General features: G+C 43.3%; 2 protein-coding genes across 18 annotated transcripts in view; one reads left to right on the plus strand and one right to left on the minus strand.

Moving 5' to 3' along the window:
• LOC123762740 (leucine-rich melanocyte differentiation-associated protein) overlaps positions 1–22,702 on the minus strand; it is a 292,506-nt gene that overhangs the window by 233,325 nt on the left and 36,479 nt on the right. The window lies entirely within an intron of this gene.
• Positions 1–22,702, plus strand: part of LOC123762738 (uncharacterized) — a 195,043-nt gene that overhangs the window by 115,158 nt on the left and 57,183 nt on the right. For 11 of the 17 annotated variants that reach the window (XM_069332261.1, XM_069332260.1, XM_069332264.1 and 8 more), the window contains one exon: positions 10,208–10,351. The exons of 1 other annotated variant lie outside the window; for it this stretch is intronic. In XM_069332261.1, the coding sequence (XP_069188362.1) occupies positions 10,208–10,351 (144 nt within the window). Of the gene's footprint in view, positions 1–7,992; positions 8,667–10,207; positions 10,352–22,702 lie in introns of all 17 variants that reach the window. 5 more of the 17 variants (XM_069332266.1, XM_069332270.1, XM_069332269.1 and 2 more) reach the window with 5 other exon arrangements.

Raw genomic sequence — 22,702 nt, forward strand, 5'->3', positions numbered from 1 at the left:
GTTATACAATACCTGGAGGGTTGTTATACAACACCTGGAGGGTTGTTATACACTACCTGGAGGGTTGTTATACACTACCTGGAGGGTTGTTATACACTACCTGGAGGGTTGTTATACACTACCTGGAGGGTTGTTATACACTACCTGGAGGGTTGTTATACACTACCTGGAGGGTTGTTATACAACACCTGGAGGGTTGTTATACACTACCTGGAGGGTTGTTATACAGTACCTGGAGGGTTGTTATACACTACCTGGAGGGTTGTTATACACTACCTGGAGGGTTGTTATACAACACCTGGAGGGTTGTTATACACTACCTGGAGGGTTGTTATACACTACCTGGAGGGTTGTTATACACTACCTGGAGGGTTGTTATACAACACCTGGAGGGTTGTTATACAGTACCTGGAGGGTTGTTATACACTACCTGGAGGGTTGTCATACACTACCTGGAGGGTTGTCATACACTACCTGGAGGGTTGTTATACACTACCTGGAGGGTTGTTATACACTACCTGGAGGGTTGTTATACACTACCTGGAGGGTTGTTATACACTACCTGGAGGGTTGTTATACACTACCTGGAGGGTTGTTATACACTACCTGGAGGGTTGTTATACAATACCTGGAGGGTTGTTATACAATACCTGGAGGGTTGTTATACAATACCTGGAGGGTTGTTATACACTACCTGGAGGGTTGTTATACAATACCTGGAGGGTTGTTATACAACACCTGAAGTGAGTCAACACCTGGGGGTTATGAGCCATGATGTACCTGGACGTATATTACTAAACACCTGGAGAGTGTGACTCAGTGCCTACACATTACTCTAAACCGGTTGTTAGACAAGAGTGTGTGAAGAGAGCCCCTTCCCACCCTCTGCCACTCCAATAGAGGCTAACCCTCTATACTGACATGGTGACGTCACACACAACTTATGCATCTATATATATACAACCCGTTCTCGCACTTACTTTAAGTCAATATTGACTTATTAAATAAGTGCATATGTGACATTCTAATTTGTGAATATTTTACTTTACCTTGAAAAGCTTCATAGAAAACACCGACCTTACCTAACCTTCTTAGTATGTTAAGATAAGCATTTTATTGCTTCGTAATTACAATTATTACTTAACCAATTATAGGTATAGGTTAAGTAATAATTGTAATTACGAAGCAATAAGATGCTTATCTAAACATACTAAGAAGGTTAGGTAAGGTCGGTGTTTTCTATGAAGCTTTTCAAGGTAAAGTAAAATATTCACAATAAATTAGTATGTCACATATGCACGTATTTAATAAGTCAATATTGACTATAAGAAAGTGCAAGAACGGGTTGATATATATGCACTAACTTGCTTAATCCACACGTAAAGTTTAACAAACTTTAGACAACACCGACCAGTGGGTCTCGAACCCAGAAAGCGCAACTACCTTCCAGTAGCTGCTATAACTAGTACGCCATAGTTCACCACACCAACATCAGACCCTAAAAGAGAAAGAGATTTTGAGGTATTTACCTCAAATTTCTCTATCTCCCAAGGGCACCAGAGTGGTGAGGGATTAAACCACGTTCTTTCATCAAGCCACTGTCAATGTGGGAAAACTCGTGTCTATGCTATATGCACTAACTTGCTTAATCCTCAAGTGAAGTTTAACAAACTTTAGACAACACCCACCAGTGGGCCTCGAACCCAGAAAGCTTCGGAGAAATTTGAGGTAAATACCTCGAAATCTCTATCTCTTTTTAAGGGTCTGATGTTGGTGTAGTGGACTAAGGCGTACTAGTTAGGGCAACTACTGGAAGGTAGTTGTGCTTTCTGGGTTCGAAACCCACTGGTGGGTGTTGTACAAAGTTTCTATTTGATAGAGATCCTATTTGTGCTTGCAGGATCGAGCATTGACTCTTAGATCCCGCCTGACAGTTCGAGAGACATATATCCTGCTTGACACACACCTCTGTGTGTGTGTGAATGAATAACAGCTTAGCGCTTTCCATTCTGCGGAGTTGCCATCAGAGCTGTGGTGGTGGGTGATGATGGACTTACTAGTCTTACACTTAAGATGTCTCGATGACGCTACACTTGGGTTCTTATTAGCTTCTTAGAGGGAAGATAGTGAGGGTCCCAAGGTTGTAACAACTGCTGGTTCTCTGGTCTCACAATTTCTCTCTTCCCACGGGTTTCTGGTCATCTTGAGGACGTCATATCATTGTCACTAGGAACATTTGAACACTCGAGTTTTCGAACACAAACAAAAGAATGACAAGTTGAACAATGTAGCTCGATAGAAAACACACAAAAAAAAAAAAATTGAGATATATACAAGAGTTGTTACATTCTTGTAGAGCCACTAGTACGCGTAGCGTTTCGGGCAGGTCCCTGGAATACGATCCCCGCCGCGAAGAATCGTTTTTTCATCCAAGTACACATTTTACTGTTGCGTTAAACAGAGGCTACAGTTAAGGAATTGCGCCCAGTAAATCCTCCCCGGCCAGGATACGAACCCATGACATAGCGCTCGCGGAACGCCAGGCGAGTGTCTTACCACTACACCACGGAGACTGATAAAATATTTTGTGTAATATGTTGAAAATGCTTTTTTGTATTAATTTGTTGGAGTAAAAGTCCACCAAATACACTCCCCCCACCCCCCCCCCCAATTACATCCTTAACAATCATACTCCCACGCCCCGACCCAACCACACTAACCATACACCCACACCCTCACCCAAACCCCATCCACACCAACCACACTTCAACCACACACAACCTCTCAACCACCACACCCAACCCGAAACACCACCATCACATTCTCTGCATGACAACGTATATATCGAATATCTACAAAGGAAACAAAAGACGGGCTCACCATAGCCCGTGCTACTTGGAACTTTTTGTTCCAAGTAGCAAATCTTAAACAACAACAGCAAACAAAGGAAAACAAGCACAGTACACGAAAATTCACAAAAGTGAGAGCAATGTGGCTCTCGAACCCAGGAAAACAGGATCACAAGTCCAGCGTGCTGTCCGCTCGGCCGGAAGGCTCCCAAATATTCTAGCTGTGGAAACATGATATGGGCAGCGTGTGGGGGGCAGCGTGTGGGGGGGGGGCAGCGTGTGGGGGGGGGGGGCAGCGTGTGGAGGGGCAGCGTGTGGGGGGGCAGCGTGTGGGGGGGGCAGCGTGTGGGGGAGGCAGCGTGTGTGGGAGGCAGCGTGTGTGGGAGGCAGCGTGTGTGGGAGGCAGCGTGTGTGGGAGGCAGCGTGTGGGGGAGGCAGCGTGTGTGGGAGGCAGCGTGTGTGGGAGGCAGCGTGTGTGGGAGGCAGCGTGTGTGGGAGGCAGCGTGTGTGGGAGGCAGCGTGTGTGGGAGGCAGCGTGTGTGGGAGGCAGCGTGTGTGGGAGGCAGCGTGTGTGGGAGGCAGCGTGTGTGGGAGGCAGCGTGTGTGGGAGGCAGCGTGTGTGGGAGGCAGCGTGTGTGGGAGGCAGCGTGTGTGGGAGGCAGCGTGTGTGGGAGGCAGCGTGTGTGGGAGGCAGCGTGTGTGGGAGGCAGCGTGTGTGGGAGGCAGCGTGTGTGGGAGGCAGCGTGTGTGGGAGGCAGCGTGTGTGGGAGGCAGCGTGTGTGGGAGGCAGCGTGTGTGGGAGGCAGCGTGTGTGGGAGGCAGCGTGTGTGGGAGGCAGCGTGTGTGGGAGGCAGCGTGTGTGGGAGGCAGCGTGTGTGGGAGGCAGCGTGTGGGAGGCAGCGTGTGGGAGGCAGCGTGTGGACCAAGCCCAATAGCGGCCTGGGGGCCAGATTCACGAAGCAGTTACGCAAGTACTTACGAACGTGTACATCTTTCCTCAATCTTTGACGGCTTTGGTTACATGTATTAAACAGTTTACAAGCATGAAAACTTGCCAATCAACTGTTGTTATTGTTATAAACAGCCTCCTGGTGCTTCCGAGCTCATTAACTGTTTAATTATTGTAAACAAAGCCGCAAAAGATTGAGAAAAGATGTACAGGTTCGTAAGTGTTTGCGTAACTGCTTCGTGAATCTGGCCCCTGGACCCCGTGGTGGGCGGCCGGTGTGGTTCTGAGGATCAATATCCACGCGGCCCGGTCTCTGGCTAGGCTTCCTGGCTTGATCAACCAGCCTGTTACGAACCGCTACTTGCTGTCTGATGCAAATGCATCCTGCTTGTTCAGTGTTTGACAGTGGTTCACACACTTTTGTATGTGAAGGATCATGTCTCTCACTAATGGCCCGGGTTCAAATGGGCAGCTTCTTTCATCGTAATGCCCCTGTTAACCTAGCAGTAATTAGGTAGCTTGGAGTTAGACAGCTGCTACGGGCTGCTTCCTGGGTGTGTGTGTGTGTGTGTGTGTGTGTGTGTGTGTGTGTGTGTGTGTGTGTGTGTGTGTGTGTGTGTGTGTGTGTGTGTGTGTGTGTACTCACCAAGTGTTACTCACCTAGTTGTGCTTGCGGGGGTTGAGCTCTGTCCCTTTGGTCCCGCCTCTCAACTGTCAATCAACTGGTGTACAGGTTCCTGAGCCTATTGGGCTCTATCATATCTACACTTGAAACTGTGTATGGAGTCAGCCTCCACCACATCACTGCCTAATGCATTCCATCTGTTAACTACTCTGACACTGAAAAAGTTTTTTCTAACGTCCCTGTGGCTCATTTGGGTACTCAGTTTCCACCTGTGTCCCCTTGTTCGCGTACCACCAGTGTTAAACAAACAGTTTATCTTTATCTACCCCGTCAATTCCTGATAATTTTGTAGGTCGTGATCATGTCTCCCCTAACTCTGTCTTCCAGTGTGTGTGTGTGTGTCAGAGATAAATACATGTAGTTGACGTAATAGAGGAGAAATATATTGGCTAAAAAAGCGGGGGTCCAAGAGGTAATAGCTCGCTTCTGCAGACACAAATAGTAAATTCACACACTGTATTAGGTTCAACATCACACACAAATATATTGCCATCAAATGCCGCTATAAACATTATTAAGCTAATAATAATATTAATAATAATAATAATAATACACAGTAATAACGCTAACGTCGCTGCATCAATGAGAAAATCCATTGGAGCTGTGATGCAGATTCGAACTTATGTGGTGGATGTTCCCACGTTCACTCTACGGATTTTCTCATTGATGCAGTCACGTTAATGTGATTACTATCTTGAGGTTATCTTGAGATAATTTCGGGGCTTTTAGTGTCCCCGCGGCCCGGTCCTCGACCAGGCCTCCACCCCCAGGAAGCAGCCCGTGACAGCTGACTAACACCCAGGTACCTATTTTACTGCTAGGTAACAGGGTACTATGTGTATTGAAAGAGGCGTGTCAGAGGTAGAACATTCCTAGATGACAGGCAGAGTGCACGGGGAGAATTGTGTGAAAATCTTTGTCTGCCTTCAGTAGAAGCCTCAGAAATTCCTTGTGGGTTCAGTAGAATTCTAGGTTACAATCTCTTTGCCCATGTCGTGAACTGGTTGTCTGGGGCGTGTGTGTGGAACTACCCACCGTATAGGTTCGAACCCTCATCACGGCTACTACAGAATTTCTCAAATTATTATTATATATTATTATTTTATTAATAAACATTATATTAATTGTTATTAGCATACATTAACTATTATATATGCCTCAATTGGTACTGATATTTTTATTCAGTGTATATGCCTTTGGATACGAGTTCGATCCCACTTCACGGCCTCAATATTTGTTCATGTTGGTATTACTGGTGTTCCGAGCCCGTCCCCACAGTAAATTCATCATGAGAAACAGATTATTAAGAAACAAATAGATCGTAAGCTGATTATTCCTCAAGTTAAAACATTATTGTATTATGAATTATTGGTTTAAAATATATCGTGTATGTTGAAAACGTTTTCTTTGAAAAATTTGATTGTAAACGGAATTCTCGGGTACATTGAAAAACGTTTCGAATTTCATTCTTCACACTGTCAAAAATACTCCGTATTAACGTAACCAAACGAAATTAAAGCTAACCAAAACCTTAACCTAAAGTAACGTTAGCCTAACCTAACCATGGAGAGAGATAGTAGTTAATAGCACTAATTATGTAGTGGCTCTCAATCCATTCTCTTGAGCGGATCTCCTCCCTGAAGACAGGTTCTCCCGGTTCTGTGTGTAAATGTCATAGCCATGCTAGACTATGGTCCCCATTATTATAGTAGGCTATGGTCCCCATTAGCATGCTAGACTATGGTCCCCATTATTATAGTAGGCTATGGTCCCCATTAGCATGCTAGACTATGGTCCCCATTATTATAGTAGGCTATGGTCCCCATTAGCATGCTAGACTATGGTCCCCATTAGCATGCTAGACTATGGTCCCCATTAGTATGCTAGACTATGGTCCCCATTAGTATGCTAGACTATGGTCCCCATTAGTATGCTAGACTATGGTCCCCATTAGTATGCTAAACTATGGTCCCCATTGGCATGCTAGACTATGGTCCCCATTAGCATGCTAGACTATGGTCCCCATTAGAATGCTAAACTATGGTCCCCATTAGAATGCTAAACTATGGTCCCCATTAGCATGCTAGACTATGGTCCCCATTAGTATGCTAAACTATGGTCCCCATTAGCATGCTAGACTATGGTCCCCATTAGTATGCTAAACTATGGGCCCCATTACCATGCTAGATTATGGTCACACAATGCTGGATTATGGACCCCATTATATTGATTTTACTCTTCGACAATGATTCAAAGATTTCAGCTGCATATCTTTGCTTTTAAGACTGCTGCTGACCTAAATGGTAGGCTGAGATATTCAAAATACAAAATCCAGTTATCTGGATTTGAGTCCTGGCATGGAAGGATTGACCATAGGCGCCAATCCTTTAATTAATGGCCTCTGTTCACCCAGCAGTGATTGGGTGCCCAATCGGCGGGTCGTGTTCTAGGGGAAACTAGTGGGTAAGGCTCACCATGAGTTATGGGAAGGGAAAGTTCTCAGCCTGCTAAGAGGAGTCAGAAGTTGTCTGTTCCTGTACACATATAGCGGTCCTCGTGGTATAGTGGTAAGACACTCGCCTGGCGTTTCGTGAGCTTTTTGTCCTGGGTTCGTATCCTGGCCGGGGAGGTTTTACTGGTAGTCTTTTTTTTTTTTTTTTTTTTTTTGAGATATATACAAGAGTTATTACATTCTTGTACAGCCACTAGTACGCGTAGCGTTTCGGGCAAGTCCTTAATCCTATGGTCCCTGGAATACGATCCCCTGCCGCGAAGAATCGTTTTTTCATCCAAGTACACATTTTACTGTTGCGTTAAACAGAGGCTACAGTTAAGGAATTGCGCCCAGTAAATCCTCCCCGGCCAGGATACGAACCCATGACATAGCGCTCGCGGAACGCCAGGCGAGTGTCTTACCACTACACAACGGAGACTGCTCCGTAGTCAATCCTTAACTGTAGCCTGTGTTTACCCAGCAGTAAATGGGTATACCTGGTTGCTGAACCATTTTGGCGGGTCGTATTCTGGGGAATATATTAGGATTAAGGACTTGCCCGAAACGCTTTGGGTGCTATAGTGGTTGTGCAAGAATGTAACAACTCGTGTGTGTGTGTGTGTGTGTGTTTACTAGTTGTGTGTTTGCGGGGGTTGAGCTTTGCTCTTTCGGCCCGCCTCTCAACTGTCAATCAACTGTTTACTAACTACTTTTTTTTTTTTCCCCACAACCCACACACACCCCAGGAAGCAGCCCGTGACAGCTGACTAACTCCCAGGTACCTATTTACTGCTAGGTAACAGGGGCACTTAGGGTGAAAGAAACTTTGCCCATTTGTTTCTGCCTCGTGCGGGAATCGAACCCGCGCCACAGAATTACGAGTCCTGCGCGCTATCCACCAGGCTACGAGGCCCCCTACGAGGCCCCTGTGTGTGTGTGTGTGTGTGTGTGTGTGTGTGTGTGTGTGTGTGTGTGTGTATGATATTCTTAGTAAAGTATTACATATTTTTTCCAGCAGGTTAATATAAATGTAAGCTTTTTGGTGCCAGTTGTGAAAGGCTCTGAAATATTTTTTGACGATCTCCAGCCAAAATTTGAAAAAGCCACTTTAAAAGTGAAAGTCAACAAACGAGAAAAAAAATTATAAGAGTGCTATACCAAGATACCACAGAATTACTTTAGTTTGCCAGAAATTCAAGTTGGTGCTCTTTTCTTGAATATTACAGAAAACAGTTTCTGAAGGGATATCGCCTTAACTATTTTATTACACAGCTGAAGAAAATTTGAGTGCAATAGACTTTGAAGCCTGAATAAAAAGTAAATCACAAGTTCTCAGCTGATAAACAACAGAAAGTCCTTCAAGCTACACGTACCAGGAAGCACCTGAGAAAACCCCCAACTCCTAAACGACAGAAAACGTCCCACAGTGACTGTTTTCTTTGACCAAGAAACGACGGAGATCTGAGAACTTCTCTCTACGAAGTTTAGTGTCGAACTCTCCGAAAAAAAAAGCTAAGGACTTTCTGAACGACACACACACTCGAAGCTTGAGCGTAAGGCGTCACATGGTAAGTGGGCGAGCTGTGAAGACGCCTTTTAGAGGAGATAGAACTGAGAGGTCTGGCGATGCTACTTATCCAAGTCCCCATGGGTGGGAGGGGACGCCGCGTGGCCTTCCATAACCCACAGGTAAAACTTCTCCCGGAAGGCGTTTGTTCTCTCCAGTGCAGACGCAGTTTTGTGTTCCCAAATACTATATCTGTCATGAGTTCCATTACAAAACATTAAGAAATTACAACCAAAAACAATCTGTGCTGGAAAGAATGAATCTTATTTTGTTACTTTCGAGCCTATTGTGTTCATGCTTAAAATTTCCACTTCCGTGGAGTTTAACTTACCATATTTACATAATGTCCTCCAATCATTATTAGGCTTTTTAATGTTTTTTTAGTTACATGCCTTTTATGTATATTCTTATAGAACAAGGAGGAAAACAGTAGTTAACGTATGAAGTAATTTTGATAACTGTAGACATGGCTTCAATTGTGGTAGATATATTGTAATAATGTTAGTGATTGTGAACTGCGAGAAGGTTGGCATCATGAGGGAAGATGCTGTCATGCTCAGGTTAACTTTGCGAGTGTTTACTAAGCTCTTCTTAGTTCATATTTATCCACCAGCCTCCATAATTACAGCTAAGTCACCCCTTATAGTCTGGAACAGACTGAGGTCAGTAACCACTATCCATTCTCCCGTTTGTGCTGTACCTATATGTACATGCTGGAAACTCCGTTTTTGGAACTTTATCATTTAATACTAAAGAGCAAAACAAAATATATATGGGGGAATTTTAGAGAAAATTATATGGCATTTGAGATACAATTATCAACCACTCAAGACGCTATAGTTTCGCCCTGAGCTGATAAAATATGTAACCACGAGTGTCCAGAGACAAAATTATTTAAAATGCGAAGAAAATATTTTATTTACAAATATATTTCTTTAAATAACTAGGCTGCCGTAATTTTTCGATTGGTTTCCTAAAGCCTCATGAATCAATAAACTTTTAAACATAATTTATTCTTAAAAATTTAAGGAAAATATAGGGAAAATATAGGGAAATTATGGGAAATAATGTACAAATTATTTTGGTTGTGAAATGAGAATAATAAAAATCCCCTTCCGTATATTCCACCCTCCGTCCCAATTTTCGTTCAGTAAATTTTATTCCTATGAAAATAGAGAAAAAAGTATGGAGGACAATATATGCAATACTGCCATGTCAACAGTGTACGGATGTGTCCACAAAGGAATGTGACTACACCACAGCCGACACCCCACCACAACTATGTTGCTGATATACACACTCCGTCCTCATATGGTTTCCCAACGTCAAGAAACCGTCGTATTAATAAAGTGGCCTTATCCTAACGTACCAGAGGATCCGAAACAGAAAGCGGGACATTGTCAATTTCACGAGCCACTATACTATACCATTTTCTAAAACGACAATTTTTGGCCTTAGAATATACATCAAAATGCGACGTTCTATTAGATGTACGAGTAATATGAATGAGCTTTGCAGACATATTTACATGCTTCCATACTAAAATATTCTGGAAGCGTTAGTTGTAAGGATGAATTTATATTACGTGCAAATTTAATTAATAACAAGAATATCAATGCACATTATATAACTGGTGTGTGTATGTCTTCGGCATCCGACTCAGGGCGGTGAGGCGAGAGGCCAGCATGACCAGGCGGCCATGAAGAAAGAGAGGAGCTTCGTCAGGCACTCACACCACCAGCAGCAGCAGCAGCAGCAGCAACAGCAGCAGCAGTACCACCATAAGAACAACAATAACAATAATAATGTGAGTACATCTGCCTGCCCTTGTGATGCGCTATGTTTTTCTCTTGTGTTTGTGTCTGCTTCCCTTTTCTCATTTGTCTCAAAGATGGCGCCTTCCCATTCTACGCTGCAAGAAACGAAAATATCTCCCAAGGTGTCAAGAATTATCTCCTCTACACATCTGGGGCCAGATTCACGAAAGCACTTACGCAAATACTTACGAACGTGTACATCTTTCCTCAATCTTTGACGGCTTTGGTTACATTTATTAAACAGATTACAAGCATGAAAACTTCCCACTCAACTGTTGTCATTGTTATAAACAGCCTCCTGGTGCTTCCGAGCTCATTGTCTAATAATGGTAAACAAAGCCGCCAAAGATTGAGAAAAGATGTACAGGTTCGTAAGTGCTTGCGTAAGTGCTTTCGTGAATCTGGCCCCTGTCTATTAGGATATTTCCTTTGCGTATACTTTTTAGATTTTGTCATTCCTCGACACATTCCTCGAGACTACTTGGGTGAAAAAAAAATGTGACTGAAATTGTGTGCAGTGAAGACTCTTACACATTTACTGTAATTTATTTTATGTACATGACGTCCATCAGTATAATATCGGCACCAAACAGTTTCCATGTTTGTAGCGTCACTAATATAGCTAAGCCTCGGGCTTCCCCGAAAACACTCAAGCTATTTCAGATTTGGGTGTCGTCCGTAGCCTAAGGGGTCCCCACTAGAACCTAATTTCGTGAATTTTTAGTGTCTCCCGTTACGACTTTTCTATGTAGGCCCTTTTCCATAACAAAGTTTTATCAAATTCCGGACAACGGTATCCAACTGCATACTAGACACGCATTTTTAACTTATTTAGCATTCATTGAAATTTAAATTTAAATAAGTTTATTGATGTAAAATACACACAAAGGGATGAGGTAGCTCAAGCTATTCTCACCCCGTTCAGTACATCGTGTTAATACATACATATACACACATCACAAACAATAAACATATTACACATTCTTCTAAACTGAATATAAAGCAGAATTTGAATTGTACATTGCATACTAACAGATTAACTTTTTCCTCATGACCAGGTTAAACTCCCTCTAAATTATGTCAAGTTATTTCCACTAAGTATGAGGACGGTGTAAGGGGCGATAAGGCTGGTGTCCTCATCGTTAACATAAATCCCCAAAAGTATATATAGACATAAATTGTGTATATGTAAGACATAGGTAATGATTATGATATGGCATTATTAACGGCATAAACAATTTTTTATCAACATTTGTTGTCATTTCCAATTAAGAGATTGATTGATGACAAATTTATATACCCATCATTTCCAAAAATTTAATATTTAAAATATCATGTGTAATAATAATGATCAAAATTATGAAAATTTATATAAATAACATCTAAAGCATTATGTAAATATATTCCCCAAGCTGAAGAATTTTTTGTAATAAATGTAGATTTTGCTTCACAACAGGATTATAGTTTTTTCTGGAGCGGTGGATGAGGTTAGTGAATTGTGGAAGTGAGTCCAGGGCGGACGGCCTGGCGTCACAATAAGGGCTCTACGCATGCGCAACTGTGGTCTTGCAGCCACGCCCATTACTTGACTATCTTCTTGAGATCTTGTCTTAAGATGATTTCGGGGCTTTAGTGTCCCCGCGGCCCGGTCCCCGCGGCCCGGTCCTCGACCAGGCCTCCACCCCCAGGAAGCAGCCCGTGACAGCTGACTAACACCCAGGTACCTATTTTACTGCTAGGTAACAGGGGCATAGGGTGAAAGAAACTCTGCCCGATGTTTCTCGCCGGCGCCTGGGATCGAACCCAGGATCACAAGTCCAGCGTGCTGTCCGCTCGGCCGACCAGCTCCCATCGGCTCTACTGGCGGCTCTTGGGACTTTCATTTTAGAACTGTATATGTTATAAAAGACAAGCGATCAATAAATCACAGTTAGTATCACGAGATGTTAGACAGCACAAAAGGACATTAAAGTAATTATAATTTGAGTTAATTATAGCCTATCCTGTGGGTGGTGGATGATTACATTCAAAACATACGAGTGATTATAACGTTTTTTCTCCTCTGGCGGCTGTTGTCTACCATTATTACGACAAAAACACTATATGTTCTTGTTATAATGTATTTGAAGTGTATTGACATAATTGAGTTTATATACTCGCAGCGGTCGAAAGTGTGGTGTTTGGTGGTGGTGGTGTTGCTGATCGCATTCACATGGTGAACATACAAACATTGCTTGGTGATTGACTTCAATGTTTGTTACACTGATATATGTGTGTATCAGTATAAACATTCATTCACACACACACTTCTTATACTGAAGAGTGCGTGTGAATGAAGAGAGAGAGGAAGAGTGTGGTACGAATGGGAGAGAATGTGATAGGAGGAATGCAGTATTATCCCCCCACACAGGTTAGCATTGTTCCTCCTGTTCCTCCCTCCTGCTTCCTGTCGTGTCTAAGGTGTCATTATAAATATAATTTCATGTGGGAAACGAGAAAAGTTTCTAATTCTAACTGGTATGAAATTAGAGGAGGAGTTTTAGCACTTTGGCTAATCTTGGGGCGTTGTCAAACACGGAAGACGGAAATCCCGTTCAGAACATGAAAGAAATAGTATAATCACATAATAAATAATATCCTGTCATAGACGACAGGAATCTTGTAGATTATATGTGTGCGTGTGTGTATATATTATATATATATATATATATATATATATATATATATATATATATATATATATATATATATATATATATTATATATATAAATATTATTAAATATGACCGAAAAAGTAAGATTAATAATTCTAACACGAATTTTCTCAATCTTTCGTACATTACGCTTCACTGTTGGAGGTAAATCAAAAATCACTTCTCCAAAATTCATTTTTATTTCTAGTCTGACGCGACACGGGCGCGTTTCGTAAAACTTATTACATTTTCAAAGACTTCACAAATACACAACTGATTAGAACTTACGTATCTCTGATTTTATATCTACATTTGAGTGAGGTGGGAGGGGTGATGTGGCATTAACACAAGACAGAACAAGAGGGGATATTAATAGGGTATTAAAAGTATCAACACAAGACAGAACAGAAACAATGGGTATTGAATAGAAGTGTTTGTAGAAAGCCTATTGGTCCATATTTCTTGATGCTTCTATATTGGAGCGGAGTCTTGAGGTGGGTAGAATATAGTTGTGCAATAATTGGCTGTTGATTGCTGGTGTTGACTTCTTGATGTGTAGTGCCTCGCAAACGTCAAGCCGCCTGCTATCGCTGTATCTATCGATGATTTCTGTGTTGTTTACTAGGATTTCTCTGGCGATGGTTTGGTTATGGGAAGAGATTATATGTTCCTTAATGGAGCCCTGTTGCTTATGCATCGTTAAACGCCTAGAAAGAGATGTTGTTGTCTTGCCTATATACTGGGTTTTTTGGAGCTTACAGTCCCCAAGTGGGCATTTGAAGGCATAGACGACGTTAGTCTCTTTTAAAGCGTTCTGTTTTGTGTCTGGAGAGTTTCTCATGAGTAGGCTGGCCGTTTTTCTGGTTTTATAGTAAATCGTCAGTTGTATCCTCTGATTTTTGTCTGTAGGGATAACGTTTCTATTAACAATATCTTTCAGGACCCTTTCCTCCGTTTTATGAGCTGTGGAAAAGAAGTTCCTGTAAAATAGTCTAATAGGGGGTATAGGTGTTGTGTTAGTTGTCTCTTCAGAGGTTGCATGGCTTTTCACTTTCCTTCTTATGATGTCTTCGATGAAACCATTGGAGAAGCCGTTATTGACTAGGACCTGCCTTACCCTACAGAGTTCTTCGTCGACTTGCTTCCATTCTGAGCTGTGGCTGAGAGCACGGTCGACGTATGCGTTAACAACACTCCTCTTGTACCTGTCAGGGCAGTCGCTGTTGGCATTTAGGCACATTCCTATGTTTGTTTCCTTAGTGTAGACTGCAGTGTGGAAACCTCCGCCCTTTTCCATGACTGTTACATCTAGAAAAGGCAGCTTCCCATCCTTTTCCGTCTCGTATGTGAAACGCAGCACGGAACTCTGCTCAAATGCCTCCTTCAGCTCCTGCAGATGTCTGACATCAGGTACCTGTGTAAAAATGTCGTCAACATACCTGCAGTATATGGCCGGTTTCAAGTTCATGTCGACTAAGACTTTTTGCTCGATGGTACCCATGTAGAAGTTTGCAAACAGGACACCTAGGGGAGAACCCATGGCGACCCCATCTACTTGCTTATACATGTGCCCATCCGGGCTCAAGAAGGGTGCCTCTTTAGTACAAGCTTGGAGTAGTTTCCTCAGAATACTTTCTGGCATGTCAAGAGGAGTACAGGCTGGATCACGATACACTCTGTCGGCTATCATTCCGATTGTCTCGTCCACAGGTACGTTGGTAAACAGCGATTCTACGTCCAACGAGGCTCTTATCCCTGTGGCCCGTGTGCCCCGCAGTAAGTCCACAAATTCCTTTGGAGACTTCAGGCTGAAGGCGCAAGGAACATAAGGAGTCAGCAGGCCGTTGAGTCGCTTCGCCAGTCTGTACGTGGGTGTGGGTATCTGGCTAATGATTGGCCGAAGTGGGTTTCCAGGCTTGTGCGTCTTGACATTTCCATACGCATATCCAGGTTTATATTCCCCAATGATCTTTGGCAGGTGGAGTCCGGATTTCTTGGCGTTCACAGTTTCGATCAGTTTGTTGACCTTTGCTTTTAATTCGGCTGTAGTGTCCTTCGTTACCCTTTGGAACTTAGTTTGGTCAGAGAGTATAATGTTCATTTTCGCCAGATATTCGTCTTTTTTAAGAATGACATATATTGGCGACTTGTCACCTCTCCTGACAACTATCTCCTTGTTCTCACGAAGGCTTTTAGCTGCCGCTTTAAGCTCGGGGGACAGTATGGTGCTTCTGTAGTTGCCTCGATTCTTTCCTCCTTCTGCAATAAGTTCTGCTTGTAAGGTATCTTTGGTAGTGACCTTCTTTTGTGTCTCGAGGTCGAATATGTCGTCCAACAGAACTTCTGCTGCAGAACTTATTGCAGAAGGAGGAAAGAATCGAGGCAACTACAGAAGCACCATACTGTCCCCCGAGCTTAAAGCGGCAGCTAAAAGCCTTCGTGAGAACAAGGAGATAGTTGTCAGGAGAGGTGACAAGTCGCCAATATATGTCATTCTTAAAAAAGACGAATATCTGGCGAAAATGAACATCATACTCTCTGACCAAACTAAGTTCCAAAGGGTAACGAAGGACACTACAGCCGAATTAAAAGCAAAGGTCAACAAACTGATCGAAACTGTGAACGCCAAGAAATCCGGACTCCACCTGCCAAAGATCATTGGGGAATATAAACCTGGATATGTGTATGGAAATGTCAAGACGCACAAGCCTGGAAACCCACTTCGGCCAATCATTAGCCAGATACCCACACCCACGTACAGACTGGCGAAGCGACTCAACGGCCTGCTGACTCCTTATGTTCCTTGCGCCTTCAGCCTGAAGTCTCCAAAGGAATTTGTGGACTTACTGCGGGGCACACGGGCCACAGGGATAAGAGCCTCGTTGGACATAGAATCGCTGTTTACCAACGTACCTGTGGACGAGACAATCGGAATGATAGCCGACAGAGTGTATCGTGATCCAGCCTGTACTCCTCTTGACATGCCAGAAAGTATTCTGAGGAAACTACTCCAAGCTTGTACTAAAGAGGCACCCTTCTTGAGCCCGGATGGGCACATGTATAAGCAAGTAGATGGGGTCGCCATGGGTTCTCCCCTAGGTGTCCTGTTTGCAAACTTCTACATGGGTACCATCGAGCAAAAAGTCTTAGTCGACATGAACTTGAAACCGGCCATATACTGCAGATATGTTGACGACATTTTTACACAGGTACCTGATGTCAGACATCTGAAGGAGCTGAAGGAGGCATTTGAGCAGAGTTCCGTGCTGCGTTTCACTTATGAGATGGAAAAGGATGGGAAGCTGCCTTTTCTAGATGTAACAGTCATGGAAAAGGGCGGAGGTTTCCACACTGCAGTCTACACTAAGGAAACAAACATAGGAATGTGCCTAAATGCCAACAGCGACTGCCCTGACAGGTACAAGAGGAGTGTTGTTAACGCATACGTCGACCGTGCTCTCAGCCACAGCTCAGAATGGAAGCAAGTCGACGAAGAACTCTGTAGGGTAAGGCAGGTCCTAGTCAATAACGGCTTCTCCAATGGTTTCATCGAAGACATCATAAGAAGGAAAGTGAAAAGCCATGCAACCTCTGAAGAGACAACTAACACAACACCTATACCCCCTATTAGACTATTTTACAGGAACTTCTTTTCCACAGCTCATAAAACGGAGGAAAGGGTCCTGAAAGATATTGTTAATAGAAACGTTATCCCTACAGACAAAAATCAGAGGATACAACTGACGATTTACTATAAAACCAGAAAAACGGCCAGCCTACTCATGAGAAACTCTCCAGACACAAAACAGAACGCTTTAAAAGAGACTAACGTCGTCTATGCCTTCAAATGCCCACTTGGGGACTGTAAGCTCCAAAAAACCCAGTATATAGGCAAGACAACAACATCTCTTTCTAGGCGTTTAACGATGCATAAGCAACAGGGCTCCATTAAGGAACATATAATCTCTTCCCATAACCAAACCATCGCCAGAGAAATCCTAGTAAACAACACAGAAATCATCGATAGATACAGCGATAGCAGGCGGCTTGACGTTTGCGAGGCACTACACATCAAGAAGTCAACACCAGCAATCAACAGCCAATTATTGCACAACTATATTCTACCCACCTCAAGACTCCGCTCCAATATAGAAGCATCAAGAAATATGGACCAATAGGCTTTCTACAAACACTTCTATTCAATACCCATTGTTTCTGTTCTGTCTTGTGTTGATACTTTTAATACCCTATTAATATCCCCTCTTGTTCTGTCTTTTGTTAATGCCACATCACCCCTCCCACCTCACTTAAATGTAGATATAAAATCAGAGATACGTAAGTTCTAATCAGTTGTGTATTTGTGAAGTCTTTGAAAATGTAATAAGTTTTACGAAACGCGCCCGTGTCGCGTCAGACTAGAAATAAAAATGAATTTTGGAGAAGTGATTTTTGATTTACCTCTAACAGTGAAGCGTAATGTACGAAAGATTGAGAAAATTCGTGTTAGAATTATTAATCTTACTTTTTCGGTCATATTTAATAATATATGTCTACAGGAAAGACTGCTACCAAAATATACTTATATATATATATATATATATATATATATATATATATATATATATATATATATATGTTGAATATGACCGAAAAAGGAAGATTAATAATTCTAACACGAATTTTCTCAATATTTCTTATGTTTTTCTTCACTGTCGGTGGTAATAAAAATAACAATTCTCCAAAATTCATTTTTTAATTGTCTGATGCCTGAACGCGTTTCGTAATTCGTATTACATTTTCAAAGACTTAATTTACACACAAATTCTTCGTACTTATACTCTATTGGATGAGGTTATATGGTACAAAAGTTTTGGGTGAGGTGACAAACACAAGACAGAACAGAAACAATGGGTATAAATTGGATAAGTGAAAAAATGAATGGAAGTAACTGCAGAAGGCCTATTGGCCCATACTTCCTCTTGCTGCTTCCATATTGATTCAGGGTCTTGAAGTAGGTAGAACATAGTTGTGCATTAATTGGCTGTTGATTGCTGGTGTTTACTTTTTGATGTGTAGTGCCTCGCTGATGTCAAGCCGCCTGCTATCGCCGTACCTATCGATGATTTCTGTGTTTAAGATTTCTCTGGTTGTGAGAAGAGATTATGTGTTCCTTGATGGCTCCATGTTGCTTATGCATTGTTATTCGCCTAGAAAGAGACATTGTTGTCTTGCCTATATACTGAGTTCTTTGGGGCTTACAGTCCCCAAGTGGGCATTTAAAGGCATAGACGACGTTGGTCTCCTTCAAAGCATTCTGCTTGGTGTCTGGGGAGTTTTTCATGAGTAGATTGGCCGTTTTTTTGGTTTTATAATAAATTATCAATTGTATTTTCTGATTTTTGTCTGTAGGGATGACGTTCCTATCAACAATATCTTTCAGGACCCTTTTCTCTACTTTATGAGCCATCGAAAAGAAGTTCCTGTAAAATAGTCTAATAGGGGGTACAAGTGTTGTGTTGGTTGACTCTTCAAAGGTTGCATGGCATTTTACCTTTCTTTTTATGTCTTCAACGAAACCATTAGAGAAGCCATTGTTGACCAGGACTTGCCTTACCCTACAGAGTTCTTCATCGACTTCTTTCCATCCTGAGCTGTGGCTTAGAGCACGGTTGACGTAAGCGTTGACAACACTCTTCTTGTACCTGTCTGGGGCAGTCACTATTGGCATTGAGGCACATTCCTATGTTTGTTTCTTTGGTGTAGACTGCAGTATGGAAGCCTCCGCTCCTTTCCATGACTGTTCCATCCAGAAAGGGCAGCTTCCCATTTTTCTCCATCTCGTACATGAAACTCGACACAGAATTCTGCTCAAATGCCTCCTTCAGCTCCTGCAGACATCTGGCATCAACAGCCAATTAACACAACTATATTCTAGCCACTTCAAGACCCTGAACCAACAAAGAAGCAGCAAGAGAAAATATGGGTTCGTATCCTGGCCGGGGAGTATTTACTGGGCGCAATTCCGTAACTGTAGCCTCTGTTTAACTCAACAGTAAAATGTGTACTTGGTTGTAACAACGATTCTTCGCGGCAGGGGATCGTATTCCAGGGACCTGTCCGAAACGCTACGCGTACAAGTGGCTCTACAAGAATGTAACAACTCTTGTATATATCTCAAAAAAAAAAAAAAAAAAAAAAAAAAAAAAAAAAAAAAATATGGATCAATAGGCCTTCTGTAGTTACTTTGTCTTATGTTTTCATATCCAATTTATACCCATTGATTCCTGTTCTGTCACCTCACCCAAAACATTTGTCATATCACCTCACCCAAAACGAATATAAGCATGATATATGTGTAAACCAGTCTTTGAAAATGTAAGAAACCCTTGCAAAACGCTTTTAGGCATCAGACCAAAAATAAAAATGTAAAAAATGAATTTTGGAGAGTTAATTTTTCAATTACCCTCGACAGTGAAGAAAAACGTAAGAAATATTGAGAAGATTCGTGTTAAGAGTTATTAATCTTACCCTTTCGGTCATATTCAACAACATATGTTTACAAGAAAAAACTGGCAGCTCTTGGGTCTCTGGTGACGTCAATGAGCTTGGAGCCCAATTCCTTGAGAAATCCCAAGGCACTCTTGCCCCAGGGGCCATGCGTCTCAGACGCTATGGAAACAAAGGTGTATTGACTTTCCAATCGCCTGTATTTGACTGATTTTGCCATTTCCCTGTGGTTGGCCGCCCCACCTGCTCGATCAGAACCGAAGTGTTCATAGGTGTCAGCCAGGGTGGATACACATGTGTAGTCCCTCACCAACTGATTGTCCCTTTTCCCGGGGTATATAGTGATGCCATCGGGGCGAAGTACGGGGGTCATTTGGGTTTTGGTCCCCTAGGATGTGAGGTTCTCTCTCCGCTGGGCACTGAGCTGAGACGAGGCTCCTCTTGATGATGTCATTGACCTCCTTGTGTCTTACATGCCAGTCCTTTGTGCTTCTGCAATACAACTCATGCAGTCCATATTGGTCTGTTTGCAACCTGTTGCAAATACACTTGTATTCAGTGTGAATTGGGGCACCAAGGCGGAGGGCCATGGCTACACGAATGGATTCTGGATCTAGACGTGTGCCCATTGCCGACATGGGTACTGCCAGGAGGAAGTCTCCTGCATGGGGGGCGCACTGCTCTGAGACGGGTTTTCTCATTATCTGATGTTGCGGCGCTGAGCATGGCATCAGCTACTTTTTCCACTAGTGGGTGGTCCCAGCTGGATTGTTTGTGTTTTTTTGTTGGCTCTGTGATGGGTGCTGGGGCTGCAAGAGCATCCCACTGCTTTGAACATACAGTGAAGGCAGGATCGTGTATTCCTGCTGAATCACTCAGAAATTCAGGTAGGATATCTCTTACGAGGTCGTGCGATGTATGGGAAGGAAAGGAAGGCTGGTAGAGCAATCTGGGAGGTTGTGCGGACACCAAGGTCACCGAGTTTTACAAGGAGGGTTGTTTGCTTCCACTGAGAGTCGTTCAATGGCAGGTTCAGGGCTTTCACCAGCATGGACCTCAGAAGGGTGTCAAACATTTATTTTAGGGCTGCTGTAGGATGGAGAAGACCTCAGAAAGTCAGTCAACTTAGGGAGAGACAGGCATCTTGCGAGGAGGAAGAGAGCATCATGGGCATCAGTCTTGTTAATTCTGTCCAACATTCTCCTTAAGTCAGTGATTTTTGCATCCAGGGCCTCCACGATTGACTGCGGGCCAATGGGGGCAGCTAGGAGGGTGCAGTCCGGTGGCTCGACAACGAGAATGTCTGGAAGAACATTTTTTATTTGCCCAGTGATATCTCGGTTGCGGGAGACTATTTCACATTTGAATGCATTGAGAATGAGGCCCAAGGCTGCTCCTGGATTTTCCTTATATCCTCCAAAATGGTATCCTGGGTGCCGGCGAGAGTGCCATCATCCAGGTACCAGATGTTTAGCTCACTTGTCACACTATCAGTGACCTCTTTGATAGCTAAGCAGAAAAGGAGGGGGGCTAAGGGATCACCTTGTTGGACACCTTCACAGGAGTCTATTTCATGCTACCCCCCCCCCCCCCCAAAAAAAAAAAAAAAAAAGCTTAGAGTCCCCACTGTAGCACGATCGGATGAATGGGGTAAAGGAGACGGAAATGATTGTGTACAGCCCTGAGGACAGCGTCTCTTCTGACTTGAATGAAGGCATTTTTAAAGTCAAGCTTTACTAGTGCCTTCTGGTCTGAGGGATCAGCAATGTAAGCCCGCGCTGCATGTGCTGCAGCCTCACAACCTAGGGGGATCCCAAACCCGAGCTGATTAGGTTTCAGCAAGGTGGCTGCTTCCTTCCTCACTGCAGCATTAGATATGAGGCGTTGGAGGGTGTTGCCAACGGCAATGGGCCTGATTCCCCTTCTTCTTTAGAAGAATCCTTCTTTAGAGCACAGAGTGCTGCTCCATAAAATACAGGCCTGATGTCCTCAGGGATGCCGCCAGCCAAACACATGTTGGAGAATCTGGTAAGTTCCACTAGAAGGTCCTTGGCAGCATCTCAAAGCACGGGGTTCAGCATCTGTTTGATATGCTGGGGTCTAAGGCCTGTGAATCCCACTGCTGAACCTGTTGGAAAAGACATGGCTGCTTTGTACACCTCAGATTCTCGAACAGTCAAGGGTTCTATGCCAGTATTGTTTCCCTGGGGATCCCTGCTGCTGTCGGGGGCTCTGGGTGGGTGTTTGTCTTGAAGAGCCTCTGCTGTCGTGGCGTTCCTGGGGGCAATAGTGTCATCGCTGGTCATGATTCTGATGGCACCTGTGGTATTGCCCTCTTCTATCTTCCTGGTGATCTGTGCTCTCATTTTGTGGTTCTCAGATGAGTTATTGTTGGTCGTCCTGCGGCTGGTGTTCTTGGCACGAGGGGGGAGGCGGACCAGGTTGTCTGCTCTGGGGAATTCATTAAGAGCCCTAATTACTGAGGTTGCTAATGACTTGTCTCTCCTGGGCGGTAATGCTAGGCATGAATTCCCCAAAAGTAGGAGATTGTGCCATGCTCCAGTGCTTCTAGAAGCATTGTTGACCTTTGTCAGCAGACTGGTGAGTTTGGCTGCTGCTTGGTGACGGGCAGCCTTGGGGATGTGGGGCAAGGTCCTGGTGGACGTCGCTCTGACTGCTTCAAGCAGATTATCTGCTGAAATAAAGTTGAGAGAGGTATTGTTCCTCGCTCCTGTAACAGGTTGTCCATTGTCAATGTCCCGGGGCGCGCACCTAGACCCTAGACAACGGTCTGAAATGACAGAATGTTGGCGGACAGTTCCATCAGAAACAAGATGAAACTGTCTGTCACACGCTCGACTGTTTCCACTTAGAATTGAAAAAGAACATTTCCACTTCCACTCATTATACTATATTATATATATTATATATATATATATATATATATATATATATATATATATATATATATATATATATATATATATATATATATATGACTGAAAATTATACACCCCAGAAGTGACTCGAACCCATACTGTTAGGAGCACTATGCAACTGGTGTACAGAAGACCTTAACCACTACCATCACGACCGGACAAAAGATGATGGTAGCTGAGGCTATTTCCCCATCATCCCGCC

This window comes from Procambarus clarkii, chromosome 27 (genome assembly GCF_040958095.1).
Source record: "Procambarus clarkii isolate CNS0578487 chromosome 27, FALCON_Pclarkii_2.0, whole genome shotgun sequence".
In the NCBI taxonomy this organism is placed as follows: domain Eukaryota; kingdom Metazoa; phylum Arthropoda; class Malacostraca; order Decapoda; family Cambaridae; genus Procambarus; species Procambarus clarkii.